Source organism: Puma concolor, chromosome C2, assembly GCF_028749965.1.
Source record: "Puma concolor isolate L17-30 chromosome C2, mPumCon1.1.hap2, whole genome shotgun sequence".
Classification (NCBI taxonomy): Eukaryota; Metazoa; Chordata; class Mammalia; order Carnivora; family Felidae; genus Puma; species Puma concolor.
Window position 1 is genome coordinate 94,438,881 of NC_141675.1, and position 13,264 is coordinate 94,452,144.

A 13,264-nucleotide genomic window follows, 5' to 3' on the forward strand; every position below is an offset into this window, starting at 1 on the left:
GCCCGACGCAGGGCTCGAACCCACGGACTGCGAGATCACGACCTGAGCCGAAGTCGGACGCTTAACCGACTGAGCCACCCAGGCGCCCCTAAGCCCTGGTCTTAAACAGACCAGAGGGAGTGGAGAGGGAGGCAGACCCCAAGTTTGACCTCTGCTACTTGCATGAAGAAGGTCCTATCTCATTGTATAAGGCTGTTTTCACAGTGCAGGATAAAGACTAAATACCCAGGACAGTAACCAATCACACAAAAGCCTTTGGAAACACTTTCTCTTCAAAGGCTTCACTTCCTCTTCTAACCCTCACCCTGCTCCATCCACACCAACCCACCACCCGGAGCATTCCCCAAACAAGGCATCACTTGATGCACCTGAGCTTCCGCTCATCTCGTGCCCCATGTCCTGAAGGGAATGGGAGGAGAAAAGGACGAATTTACTGAAGATCTTCTGTGAGCCAGACTGTGAATAAGCATTTTATGAACATTCTTCCATTGAGACTTCACCCCAGCCCTTGAGATACCAATCACCCCTGGCTCAGAGATATCAACCACTGTCCACTGTCACACTGCCAAAAAGTGCTGAAGATAGGATGCGAATTGGCCCAGTTGAAGTCCAAAACCTACACACTTCCCACAATATTCAGCTGCCTCTCAGCCCAGAATATCCTCCCCATCTTTTCTGGGTGGAGAAAGCCTAACCATTTAGGTTAGGTTAGAAGGCCCAGCCCAAATGTCACCTCTTCTGGGAAGCCTTCCTGGAATTCTCCTGAGTGGACTGCCTCTTCCTGATGCCCTTGAAATCCTTCCTGAACACATCTTTCATTACGTTTCAGGGACCTAAGCCCTCCCTCATTCAAAAAGCCCAAGGAGGGTCTCCTGCTACTTCTACAAGCTGACCTGTGCGGCATTTCGGTACAGTTTAATTTCTCTCCCTAGTTCGTGAGCCTGCTGGGTCAAGGGAACATGTTTTAACAATTTTTGTAACTCCACAGTCCATTATAAACATGTGAAGGAGCATGGTGGAGTGTTTTAAAACCTGGATTAAAATCCTGGTTTTTCCGTTTCCATGCTATAGCTCATTTGGCAAGTTAACTGATTCCTCTCTAAGCAAGTGGGGATAATAGTAACTACCTCTACCTCACAGAGTTGTTGTGAGGAGAATGAAGATAATGCATGTAGAACACTTAGGACAGTGCCTGATACCATAACAGTTGTTCAAAAAAGGTTAGCTAATATTAGTAATGAAAATATTCTTTTTAAAGATGTTTATTTATTTATTTTGAGAGAGAGAGAGAGAGAGAGAGCAAGTGGGGAAGAGGCAGAGAGAGGGGGAGAAAGAGAATCCCAAGCAGGTTCTGTGCTGCCAACTCAGAGCCTGATGTGGGGCTCAATCCCATGACCCTGGGATCATAACCCGAGCTGAAATCAAGAGTTGGACAATCAACCTACTGAGCTATCCAGGCACCTCAATAATAAAAACATTCTTAATCCACAAGGAGCATTGGTTGGTTTGTCTGTCAGTCATCCTCTCCTTTGAGGTTCTCCCTACTTCCATTTTATGTGGCTCACAGTTGGCTGTTCATCATAGAACCCCTTCCTAACTCCAAACGTGGTTCAGAGACTCACCCTTAGCCAATTATAGGACCCTAATTGCTTGGCAACCATAACTGGTCCACGGTTGAGCATGTGACCCAAGCAGGACCAATCAGAGTCTTCCCCACATTTGACATATGGAAATTGGGAGCAAGATGTTCTTTCTCATCGCTAGGATTGCTAGCCATGTTCTCTGCAGATATGAGGTAGAAATGAGGGATGAGAAGAATTGAATCCCTAATTCTAGCTTTTGAGCTAGAATTCCATTCTTTGAGCTTCTCCCCCTACCTTCTCACTATGTGAGTGAATAAAATAATAGGCATTATTTACTGAGTATTTACTATGTATTAGACACTGTTCTGACAGCCTTACATGTATTAACTAACTTAATATTCATAGCAAATGTATGAAGAAGATAGGATTATGAACATCATTCCCTTTTTACAGATCAAGAAGTTGAGGCATACAGCTGAGCTGCTAAAGACCATACAGTGAAATGGCTGAGACTGGACTTGCACTTGGGCAATCTGGCTCCACAGCCCATGGTCTTAACCACTTCACCATATCGTCTTGCAAATTCTGTTCAAGCAAGATTAAGACTAGCTTTTTACCTCTTGCAATGAAAAGAAACCCTTTCTCCCCTGCTTTACCTGTAGAAGTCTCAGCGCCCAGTGGCTTGTCGTCTTCAGGCCAACCTCCACTCTCTGAGCCCTGGAAAGAAAACTCTTCCAGGCTGGAAAGTGACTGGAGCTCTTTTGGGGGTGTTCTGCACGGGGTGCTGTTAGTGCTGATGACAGCCGACACACGGAGCGGCACGGACACGGCGAAGGGCTCAGAGATGTTCAGGGCCTTGCGCTGGTGACGGGGTGAGGGCTCCATCTGGAAGAGACTGCTGGTGAAGACAGATTTGCTAGGGTTGTCGTTTGATGTGTAGAACATACCCAGCATCTTCGGGGCTGTTTGCTCGCTCTCAGGATCCTCGATGGGCCGGAACACCTTCAGCTGCTCAGGTGGGGGCCGGGCCTGAGCACTCTCGAGTTGGCTTCGGTCACTGCTCACGTCAAAGCCCCCCTCTGCCCCTGCCGGCATCCCCTCCTGGCCCCACTCTCCCTCCTGCTTGCTGAGGTCACAGGAGCTGCCAGGGCTGGTCGAATGCAATTTTGCCGCTGGAATGAAAAATCCACCAGTGGTGACTGTTCGATTAAAATTTCCTTTGGTTTCTTTCCCTGGTGAAAAAGCAAACAGACACATGGTCAGCAGCTGGGGCAGACATACGACTACACAGCCTTCCAGTAAGGGAAGGTATACAACACCTGAATATTGGAAAGGCATCGTGTTCTAGTAAGGGCCTAGCCCTCCTAATAAAGACAGGTGGATACATTTGGTTGACAAGAGAGTAAGCTTCCTCTCATGTGCACAGAATGTTGGCACGATGCCCTGACAGGACATTTGCTGTCATCAGATGCATCTGTTTTAAACTTTGCAGGTAGAACAGTTTCTCCAAGACGGCCACTGCTAAGGTTGCTAAACAGAACAGTCATCCACCAAGCAGTAAATGTAGATCTTGAAAAAGAAAAAAGACAGATGGGAGATGGCAGAATGATGTTTTCTCAAAAGGAAGGAGAAGACAAAAAGGGCAAACCAACAGAATTTTGTTTTATTTTAAAACTCGAAAACGTATTGTTTTAAGCCTCCTCTGGCAGATGGACCCAAACAGGGGTTTGATTTCCCAGCAAGGAGACAAATGCTGTTGTTCTCAGCTAGACCTTTCTCCCTTTTCCCAGGCTTCCTCCTGCTGATTCAGGGGATGAGAAACTAGAAATGTAAATTAATGAAAAGTTAGAAAGCCCAGTTGTGAGGAGCAAGTTCCCAACCGACTTAAAAGTGAAAGTAAAGAAGAGAAAAATCTGTATGGGAAATAAACCGCAAAATAACAAGTGAGTTGTCTGGGATCGGGAAAATGATTCCCAGCAGGCTAAGGGCTGTGCTGGACATCTTATGTAACGTGAGGTTTGAATGTTTTGTAGGGGAAGTGTAATGACCTCCTTTAACACATGAGGAAAGCGAGACTCAGAGGGGCAGATACCTGCCCAATGCTCACCCAAATGAGGACCTACATTTTGAAATATTAAATTCTGTGGCGCAGGGCAAGAACTACCTCAAAAGTTTTCCAAACCAAAGCAAACGGATGACTAGAAAGGTGAGACAATGCTAAAAGGATCGCGTCAGCTTAAAAAGAGTTCACTGTCGGGGTGCCTGGGTGGCTCAGTCAGTTAAGCATCTGACTTTGGCTCAGGTCATAATCTCCCAGTTTGTGGGTTCAAGCCCCACTCTGGGCTCTGTGCTGACAGCTCAGAGCCTGGAGACTGCTTCAGATTCTGTGTCTCCCCTCTTTCTCTCTCTCTGCTCTTCCCCTGCTTGTCCTCTATCTCTCTCAAAAATAAACATAAAAAAAAAGTTCACTATTTTACACATTTACAGTTATTTTTAAAAGGTTGTTCTAAAGACTTTCTGCATTGTTTCATTTATCAAAGAGCAAAATGTTTTGTATTAAAGGAATTGGAAAGTCATGGGATAAACGGGGGAAGCCCTGTGCCTCACAACTTGTAGCAGGGGTTGTTGGCTGCTTAAGAAAAAAAAACAAAACAGGAGCGATAGGTGCAGGGAGGTCAGCCCCTTAAGACCAATGTGGTGAGATGCCACTTTGGTGGGGTGTCACCTTGCATGCAACCCTCCACACATCTACTCCACCAAAGGATGACCAGCTACGTGCCAGGCTGGTGCCCATCACTGTTTACTGATAAGTGAATGAATGAATCTACCAACTCAAAATCATGACCTGACAGCCTATGGGAGCACATAAATTCAAGACACATAAGTACATAGGAACTAAACCATGAGGTAAAAACCAGTGTTCGGCTCTTCTTTATGCCCAAGGGGGAAGACTCGTCTGTCTTGATTCTCAGGAGTTGCCCTTCTACCTGGTTGAGATTTGAGTGTAAAATGGCTGCCATCTCCAGCTATGGTTAGAGGAAGGCTGGAGGAACAGGATGGCCCTTTAGGCCAAGACCTGTAGTGTAATGGCAGGGATTAATGCAGCGGCTGTGTGAACCCCTTGGGTTCAGGGTTCAGGGCAGATTTGGGACTAGGGGATGTGCATGATTGCGATGAGATGAGCAGGCAGGTAGCTCATGAAGGCAAGTCTGGTGTGGGAGCTCCTGTCTCCCAGTAGTAATCCCCAGTTCCAAAGGTAGTTGTGAGATCTCACCTTCCACAGGCACTGAGCACAATGAATCCATGCTTTTAGCTGGTCGGATAGTAGCCTTTTCCACTAAAGACAAAAGAAAAAATATCCCTGATGAATGCATATTGAGGGGAAACATTCAGAACAATAGGTCAGGCTGTACATACACGAGAGAACTTTCTTCAGGAAAGTTTTTCCAAGTACTTATAATTCTCCCCTTTAGAAAACATTCCTCATTCCACCCTAGATGCTCCTACTTTCATGATTGGACTGAGCTTATAAAAACAGGGCATTCATAGATCAACATTTTATTAACATTTTACAAGCACAGGTAAATTACAATTTTGTCAAATAGCTGTTAGCAAATGAGGAGCCTTGAACCCAATTTTATTATACCAAGATTCATCCATGGCATAGAATCCATGGGGCTCCTGGCCACCCCTTCTATCTAGCAGGTGGGAGAGCAGGATTCTTGGCTGCAGCCACACCTGATAGCACCCAGGAATTGGGTACAGCAAGTGAGAGGGCCCAAGGGACTGAAGTCCTGTTTCTCCCCAATGCAGGTCTGCTCCTGCCCTCTGCAGACTGGTTGCTTCTCCAAATGATCTCACCCACCGACCTCACCCTGGAGCAGACCCAGACCAAACCAACCTTTTCTGAGCACTTACTATGTGCCTGGTGTCCTCTGTGCATCTTTGTAAGCCACCTAGGCAGATTTGGGGAAGAGTGTAGCTTAAAGAAGTAAACACTTATTCCAGGGACAGGATTAGGCCCTTCAAAATGTCACCTCAGGGAGCTGAATTGGCTGAAAGATAGCTCCTCCCAGCAGGCTTTGTAGGAGGGGAAAGAGGGCATTCTGGGAGCTGAGTGGGAGCCCCAGGACTTGTGGCTGTAAGGTAACTCTGGGTTCAGACAGATCTGGCTTTGAATCCCAACTCTGCCACTTTGGGCCATGTGAACTCAGATATGTGGCTGACCTTTTCTCTAAACTTCAGTTTGCTCACATGTTAAATGAGGAAAAATAGAGTTGTCATGAGAAATGCATGAGCCGTGCATTTAAATAATCAGGTTGTACTAACCCAGAACACAGTCAATGCTCGACAAACAATAACCCTTGTTGCTGTTGTTCTTCAGGATAAACCAGGGCTCAGCAGTAGGAAAGACTCGGGAGATGGTCTGGAAGAAGCACTCAGTGTTGGCCCCAACTCAGACTGAGCTGTTTCAGCCCTCTTTTAAAGTTCATCCATTTTCCTCCTTGCCCCAAACCCTGCTGCCTCTGAGAGGCTCTGAATTAGCCCCTTGGCCTCCCTGCTCGGGGCTTCTCTCTGCCTGGGGCCCGGAGAGAGAGGACAGAGCCATCTTCACTCAAACCCTTGGAAACAGCAAGACTGCCTTCAACCTCCTTACTTCTACTAGTAGGGCTAGGTCTCTTGTCCTTTCAAGATCTGCTATTTTCACAAGTTTACAAACTGACTTACTACCGTAAGACTGCCTGGCCAGTGTCCCTTCCTTTGAGAAAAGCTTTTGCCTTTGTTTTCCAGAGGTTGCATTTCTGGACTTCTTCTCGCTTCCATGCGATAGCCTTTAGAGCCAGTGACCAGATGACACTAAGTGTCATGGAGGATGGACAACAGTTGTCTCTGCATAGCCACCAGTGTTCACTTTTTCATGTTGGACTCTCTTTCTGATGATGCAGCTCCTTGTGGCCTTGGTGGCCACAGCAGCTGATTTTGGGAACAGTCCTCAAGGATTCCTTGGCTCCATTTCTGGATAGTAACTAAGCACTCAGGACTCCTTGGCCTGTGTCTATATTTAGATTATAATATGGATATTAGATATATCTAGATTATCTAATATAGATATCTAGGTATCTAGATATATCTAATATATTTAGATTATATTTTTCTGTCTCGGACCTTGTCTGGGCCTCATGGAGGTACATCTGCCAGTTTTCTGGCAGCTTTGGGGTCCTCGAGTCTCCTCTTTTAGATGATCCCTATGGCTTTGGGATTTCCCTGCTCAAAGGCATTCACTTTGGAGAGTTCCTTGGACTCTCCCTGTTGGATAACACAAATTCCAGTACATAAGTGACTGGGAGACCCCAGTGTGATGCATCTTCATTTCGTCAATACCCCATTTTTTCTTATCCTTCATTTCTTATTTCTGTTCAACTTTCTAAATATAGGTTAACATCCCTTCATCTACCCCCCTCCAAAAAAATCCCCAATGCTGTACATGGTGAATCAATTTTTAAAAGTCCCTTAGTTGATGGAATTTATAAAATATTTTTTAAAATCTTTTTAAAATCATATTTAAATATGTGGGTGGCTCAGTCGGCTGAGCATCTGACTCTTGATTTCGGCTCAGGTCATGATCTCACGATTTCTGAATTCAAGCCCTGTGTTGGGCTCTGTGCTGACAGTGCAGAGTCTACTTGGGATTCTCTGTCTCCCTCTCTCTCTGCCCCACGCCTCCCCAGTCATGCACTTTCTGTCTCTCTCTATCTCTCTCTGTCTCAAAAATAAATAAACATTTTTAAAAGAAATTTTAAAAATAATTTAAGCATATTAATCCACTGATGGACTTTTTTCACATGCATATTTCAACAAATAGTGAGTCTATGAGTCACTTAACAGAGACCACTCTGGTGGATATGACCATAAGCTGCCCCCACCCCCAGTCTTTAGTTGTGAGGGTTCCAGTGGTCACTGAGGCAATAGTCAAAGTCAGAGAGCCACTTGTATTGGCACTGTTGGCTCTTTAATTTCACCTCTGCATCCCATCAAAATTCAGCCATTCTAGTGATCTATCCCTGATTTGTTTGTTCATGTGGTCTTAGACCAGTAGCTTTCAAGCCTGGTTGCATTTCAAAATCACCCGAGGGACTTTCTAAAAATGACCAGTACTCTGGTTTCCCAACAGATCTCTTGAGGCAAAGCTGCCATGGGTGTGAACCTCTGAGGACAGCCAGGCTTAGACCCCCTGGCCAGGGACACCCTGTGCATTCCGAGCGTTGACCAACCTTTGATCCAGCACCTCGAGTTCCTTCCTTTTGAAAACCACAGGGTAGAAATCTTCCCAAGTCAAGGTCAAGGCAAATCATTCATTTCACTTTTGCTCATTTGTTTTGCTCTATTGTTTTTGACCTTTTGCTCCTTGGTAAACTTCTTTCATTACATCATTGATTCTGTAACTGAAATTCTCTCTTTGATGTGCTTAAGCAAATCTCTTTATTATTAGATCAGGAGTTTCTTGCCAAAACTCCCCTCAAATTCTCCTTAGAGAATCTTAATTTCTGATTTGTATCTGATCCACGATACCTGTGGCAATCTGCCCTCTTCACCTGAGATATCTTTCCATTTGGAGAAAGACATGTTTCCCCATATAGTGAATGTTGTAGGTGCCTACCCAGAACCAATTTCCCTTCCTCCTTCTCACAGAGCTCTTGTACTTTTTGGGTGCATCTGACTGTAATCCCATTCCTCATGCCAGTGATTGGTTTAGGAAGCCATGGCTAAGCCGATCAGCAGAGGGCACTCCCTTGGCCATAGGGATTGATCCATATGACTCAGGTGAAGGCAACTGAGATGGGGTTGGGGTGTTATGATGGGGGATTGCTGGAAAAGAAGGGTCCCTGCTTTTAGGAGCAAGCCACCAGAAGTGATGTCTTTTCTCCTTCTGGACATAGTGACAGTCAAAGGTAAAGCCTACAAGTACTATAGCCACTTTGTTGCAGCAAAGAAGCCAGTCTGGGGATGAAGCTGACCTACTTGGGAGGGCACAGCTGAGGAAAACATAAGGGAGTGGAGACAGAGCCACTAAACCACTCTGAAGCGTTCCCTACGTCTGGGTGTCCAATTACAGAACCCAGGAGTTCCCTCATTGAGTTGGCCAATTGAGTTGGATGTGCAATTGTTTCCAGCCTAAATCATTCTAACTGCTGTCTATCCCCTGTGACATCCCTTGTTACTCCAGGAGGCAAATGTGAAGATTTCTAACATCTGTGCTTGGCATACAGTTATCACTGGGCTCAAGGAAAGTCCTTAAAAGTATTTCTTCTCATTTTTCCTATAAGCATTAATTCCTCCCCCCCAAATCTTTATTATTAAAAACTTCAAACATTCACAAAATTTGGAGATCTCTAAACCTACCACCCAGGTTGACATTTGCCATATATTTGCTTTCTCTATATTGCCATGTATTTCTATGTCTGTATCTACCTAGTCACTTACATTTCGCTGAATCATATGAAAATGAGTTTCAGTATTTTGACATTTCATCTTTAAATACTTTAACTTTAGCATATGCCTCCTAAGAACCATTAATCTGAAACCATTAATATGAAAATTTACAATTCCTTAACATCACCTAATAATTTATCTGTCCCCCAAATTATCTTATGTAGTCCTTTTTTTCAAAGGATCCAATCGAGGTTTGCTCATTACATTTGTACATTTAGTTTTTACAATTTGTTTTCATAACTACTTCCCTCATTTTTTAAAAAAAATCAGACTTTCAATCTATCACACTAAAGGTCATTGTGGCAGATTTCTTTGGACTTCCCTTTCTGACACAGTATTCAGCTGGATTGGTTACATTCCCCATTGCACAGTGATTCCCTCATTTCTTTATTTTTTTAAGTTTATTTAGTTATTTATTTATTTAGTGGGGGGGGGGGAAACACGAGTGGGGGGAGGGGCAGAGAAATGGAGAGACAGAATCCCAGCAGAATCGGAGCCATCAGTGCAGATCCTACATAGGGCTCAAACTCACAAACTGTGAGATCATGACCTAAGTCGAGATCAACAATTGGATGCTTGGATGCCTAACCTACTGAGCCACCCAGGCACCCCTGATTCCCTCAGTTCTTTCCTATATCAATTCCTATTCATTATTCAGATATAATTCCCACAAGGCAACACTGTCATTTAAAATTTATAACCCTGGCATGAGTCAGAGGGGAGAAGGGACAGATCTTCCTTATAGTACATTTCAATTAATGAATGTAGACAGAGTGATGGAAACAGAAAATGACCATTTGGCAAACACCACAGTAATAACTGTTGTAATAACAGTAATTTTGCAGGCAAGAATCATTGATGGATGCTAAAATTCAGGAATGAAAGTATGATGAGAAACAGGATATTTGCAGTCTCAAAATATCTCCTACAACCTACTTGTTCATTGGAAAGGAAAAAATAGTAACAAAATTTTGTAGATGGTACTTTAACCAAGCGATCAAAGTTAACATCACTAGCAATAAGATATTGACATCATATGCCTCCTGACATGACCCGCTGAGACAGGCACAACATTCACAACCTCAACTGAATCATGAGGAAATATCAGACAAATCCAGCCTGAGGTGGTATATTCTACAAAATAAATGGCTGTACTCTTCCAAAGTGTCATGGTCAGAAACACTGAGAAAAATGTCCTAGACTGGAGGCAATTAAGGAGGCATGGCAACTGAATGCAACATGCATTCCTGGACCCCAAAAAGGACATTGGTTGGACGGCTGGTCAATTATGAATAAGGTCTGTAAATTATTTAGTAGGATTATATTGATGTTAATTTTCTGGCTTGGCTCATTATATTATGGTTAAGATCAGAAGCAGCTGCATAAAGGGTACAAGGGTTCTCTGTCTACTATTTCTGCAACTTTTTCGTAAATCTAAAATTATTTTTTTTTTAAAAAGACTGCCTAGTTAATTTTTATGTTTCAGGTCTAGTGAGGTTGACATGGCCAAACCAAAGACCTAAGAAGCAGAGCTAGGAAAAAATTATATATACACATACATATCTATGATGAATGCTTATTTATAAAATAGACAACATATATTGATCTCTGTCCCTAGTTTAGGAGCACAGGGCTGCTAAAATCCTTGTAACTCCCTGGGTCATAGGAGTGTCTTTTGTTTTAATGAGGGCACTCTGGATGGGTTCCTGGATGGTTCCTGGATGAGGGCTGGTCACCAGAAAGACCAAGCCATGATTAGAAGCTTGGAACTTTCAGCCCTGCCCCTCATTCTCTTGAGAGGAGAGAAGGGATGAAAATGGAATTAATGATCAAATATGCCTATGTGATGAAGCTTCCATAAATTCCCAATTATACGGGGTTCAGAGAGTCTCCAGATGGGCAAACACATCCACGCCAGTGGGGTGATGCACCCCAACTCTACGGAGGAGACAGACACTCCTGTGCTCAGGACTCTCCCAGACCTCACCTTATGTATCTCTTCAACTGGCTGTTCATCTGTATCCTTTATCATACCCTTTAATAAACTGGTCAATGTAATGAAGTGTGTCCCCGAGTTCTGCGAGCCACTCTAGCAAATGAATCAAATCAAGGAGGGGGTCTTTCGAACCTCCAATCTATAGCAGTAAGTCAGAAGCACAGCAGACAATCTAGGCTTGTAACTGGCACCTGAAGTGTGAGAATGTGCGGGGTGGGAGGCAGTCTTGTGGGACTGAGCCCTTAACCTGTGGGATCTGATGCTGTCTCTGGATAGACAGTGTCAGAATTGAGTTACATTGTAGGACACGCAGTTGGTGTAGCAGAAAATTGCTTGTTGTGGGGAAAAACCTCCACACATTTGGTGACCAGAAGTGTCAGAAGTGAAGTGCTGTGTGGGTAGTGAGGAGACACACGGGAGGGTAACAGTAGGGTAGAACTGGGGTTTTCCCTATGCAGGAGATAAGACTCAACTGAGTTTTTCTAAGACAATATATATCTCATAAAACATAACTGCTATTGATTCTTACCTGAGAGCCTCTGCCCTCTCACAAATACACTCCCATTTCTACTCAGCTTTGATTTGGAGTCTGATCCAGAACGTCCCAGGTTAAATATTGATTTCCATTTCTTTGATTTACTGGAGAGCTTTCTTCTAAAAGAGCCAAGCCATAAGACAGCATTAGTTTGGTAACTGGTCATTTCAGTGGGACCTTTAAATTGAGAAGGAATAGCCCAGTCATGTTCTGACATTTCAGGAAATCCCTCTCTAAAATCCAGTCTGAGCCTGAGTCTGGCCCTGTCTGGGGATGCCCTGGATGACCAAGCTAGGCTTTCATGTTTCCCAGGGGAAGGGGCAAAGGTGTGCTATAAAGGCAGGGGTGAGGGCAGACAGAGGCAGGGATGCATCGGAGACTCAGAGGTCACAAGCAAGCACACAGTTCTGGGGATTCTGGTAAGCAGTGTAGTCCTGGGTTTTCAAAGACACCTATTTTTTTGTAGGAGTAAACATTAAAGACCACAGAGCTCAGTGCTGCACTTGGGCCATACTGCTAGGTCATCCACAGGCGAGGAAAGAGCTGGTGAAGACTTCTGCAGACTGTAAAGGGGGTGAAGGAGAAAGTGACTTGGAAAAGAGACTGGCCTGTGAGAGTTAGAGGCTGCCAGGTGTAGTCAAAGATCACTGCAGAGAAAGGCAGAGGGGTAATTAGTGTGTCTCTGGCTTCACTCATGTCCCTGATGCCTCTCACCAGGCTGCCTCAAGAAGGCATGAAAAGGAGAGGTCTAGACTGGGTCTGGAGAGCCTGATGCCACCAGAGGTCACCACAGAGACTTTGCCCTGCTCTGGTTTGCCCAACTATCAGATTTCAAAAAGTTTCCTGATGAAACCCTACAAATTGTGGGTTCCACAAAGGACCCTTTCTCCATAAGGTTCTCATAGAACATCCAGATGTCAAGCGCAATATGTTTTTACAATCAATCAGAGATAGATCTGCAGCACTTGGTGGTTTCTTTTGGATCTGGCCTAGTTTTTTTTTCAAGCACTTGGTCTAGGATGTATTTTATAGGGTCACATACCTTGGGGTATGGTGTGCCCCTTATGTAGTTAAGGCACAGAGGAAATGCACTTGAGGGTCCTTCTGAGGTACTCTTCTTCCTGATCCCTGGGTGGAAGTCTTATTTTCCAGGGATTTAGGGAGCAAATACTGGGGCTTGGTCTAGACAGAGCATGATCAATGTATTTTAGGAAATGGAAGGGTTTCTTGCCAGGTGAGTTCTAGGTGTACCATTCCCATAACACGCATTGTGAGAAGTGTCCCTACTGCTGTGTAATATGGTAGCACTTTCTCCCTCCCCAATGGGAAGCAGCCCCACCATCTTGGGGATGACACTGACAAGAAGTCTGAGGTGTCTATTTTCACGCCTCTTTCTACTGACCAAACATTGAGGATGACCATCTCCAGTGAAAGTTTGCCTTTCAGCCCCTCCACCTATTGTCTGCCTAAAGTTTAGAACTCCTGCTTCATTCACTGCCTCCTATTTATAGTGGGGTGTGAAGGGGAGAGGGGAGGAGGGATGTGTGGAGACCAGGGTTACAACAGAGGAAGCAATGAAGAAAGAAAATATCCTATGAATAAAAATGATATTCAGTTTGGTTTGGGAGGGCAAGGAGGGTTCTGACAGGCATGGAAGAA

General features: G+C 44.5%; 1 protein-coding gene across 1 annotated transcript in view; it reads right to left on the reverse strand.

Annotated features, from left to right (window-relative positions):
* Nucleotides 1-13,264, reverse strand: part of ARHGAP31 (Rho GTPase activating protein 31) — a 115,654-nt gene that overhangs the window by 12,547 nt on the left and 89,843 nt on the right. The window contains exons 8-10 of the mRNA XM_025913872.2: nucleotides 11,600-11,724; nucleotides 4,858-4,920; nucleotides 2,240-2,815 (exon numbers count right to left, since the gene is read on the reverse strand). Of these exons, the coding sequence (XP_025769657.1) occupies nucleotides 2,240-2,815; nucleotides 4,858-4,920; nucleotides 11,600-11,724 (764 nt within the window). The remainder of the gene's footprint in view (nucleotides 1-2,239; nucleotides 2,816-4,857; nucleotides 4,921-11,599; nucleotides 11,725-13,264) is intronic.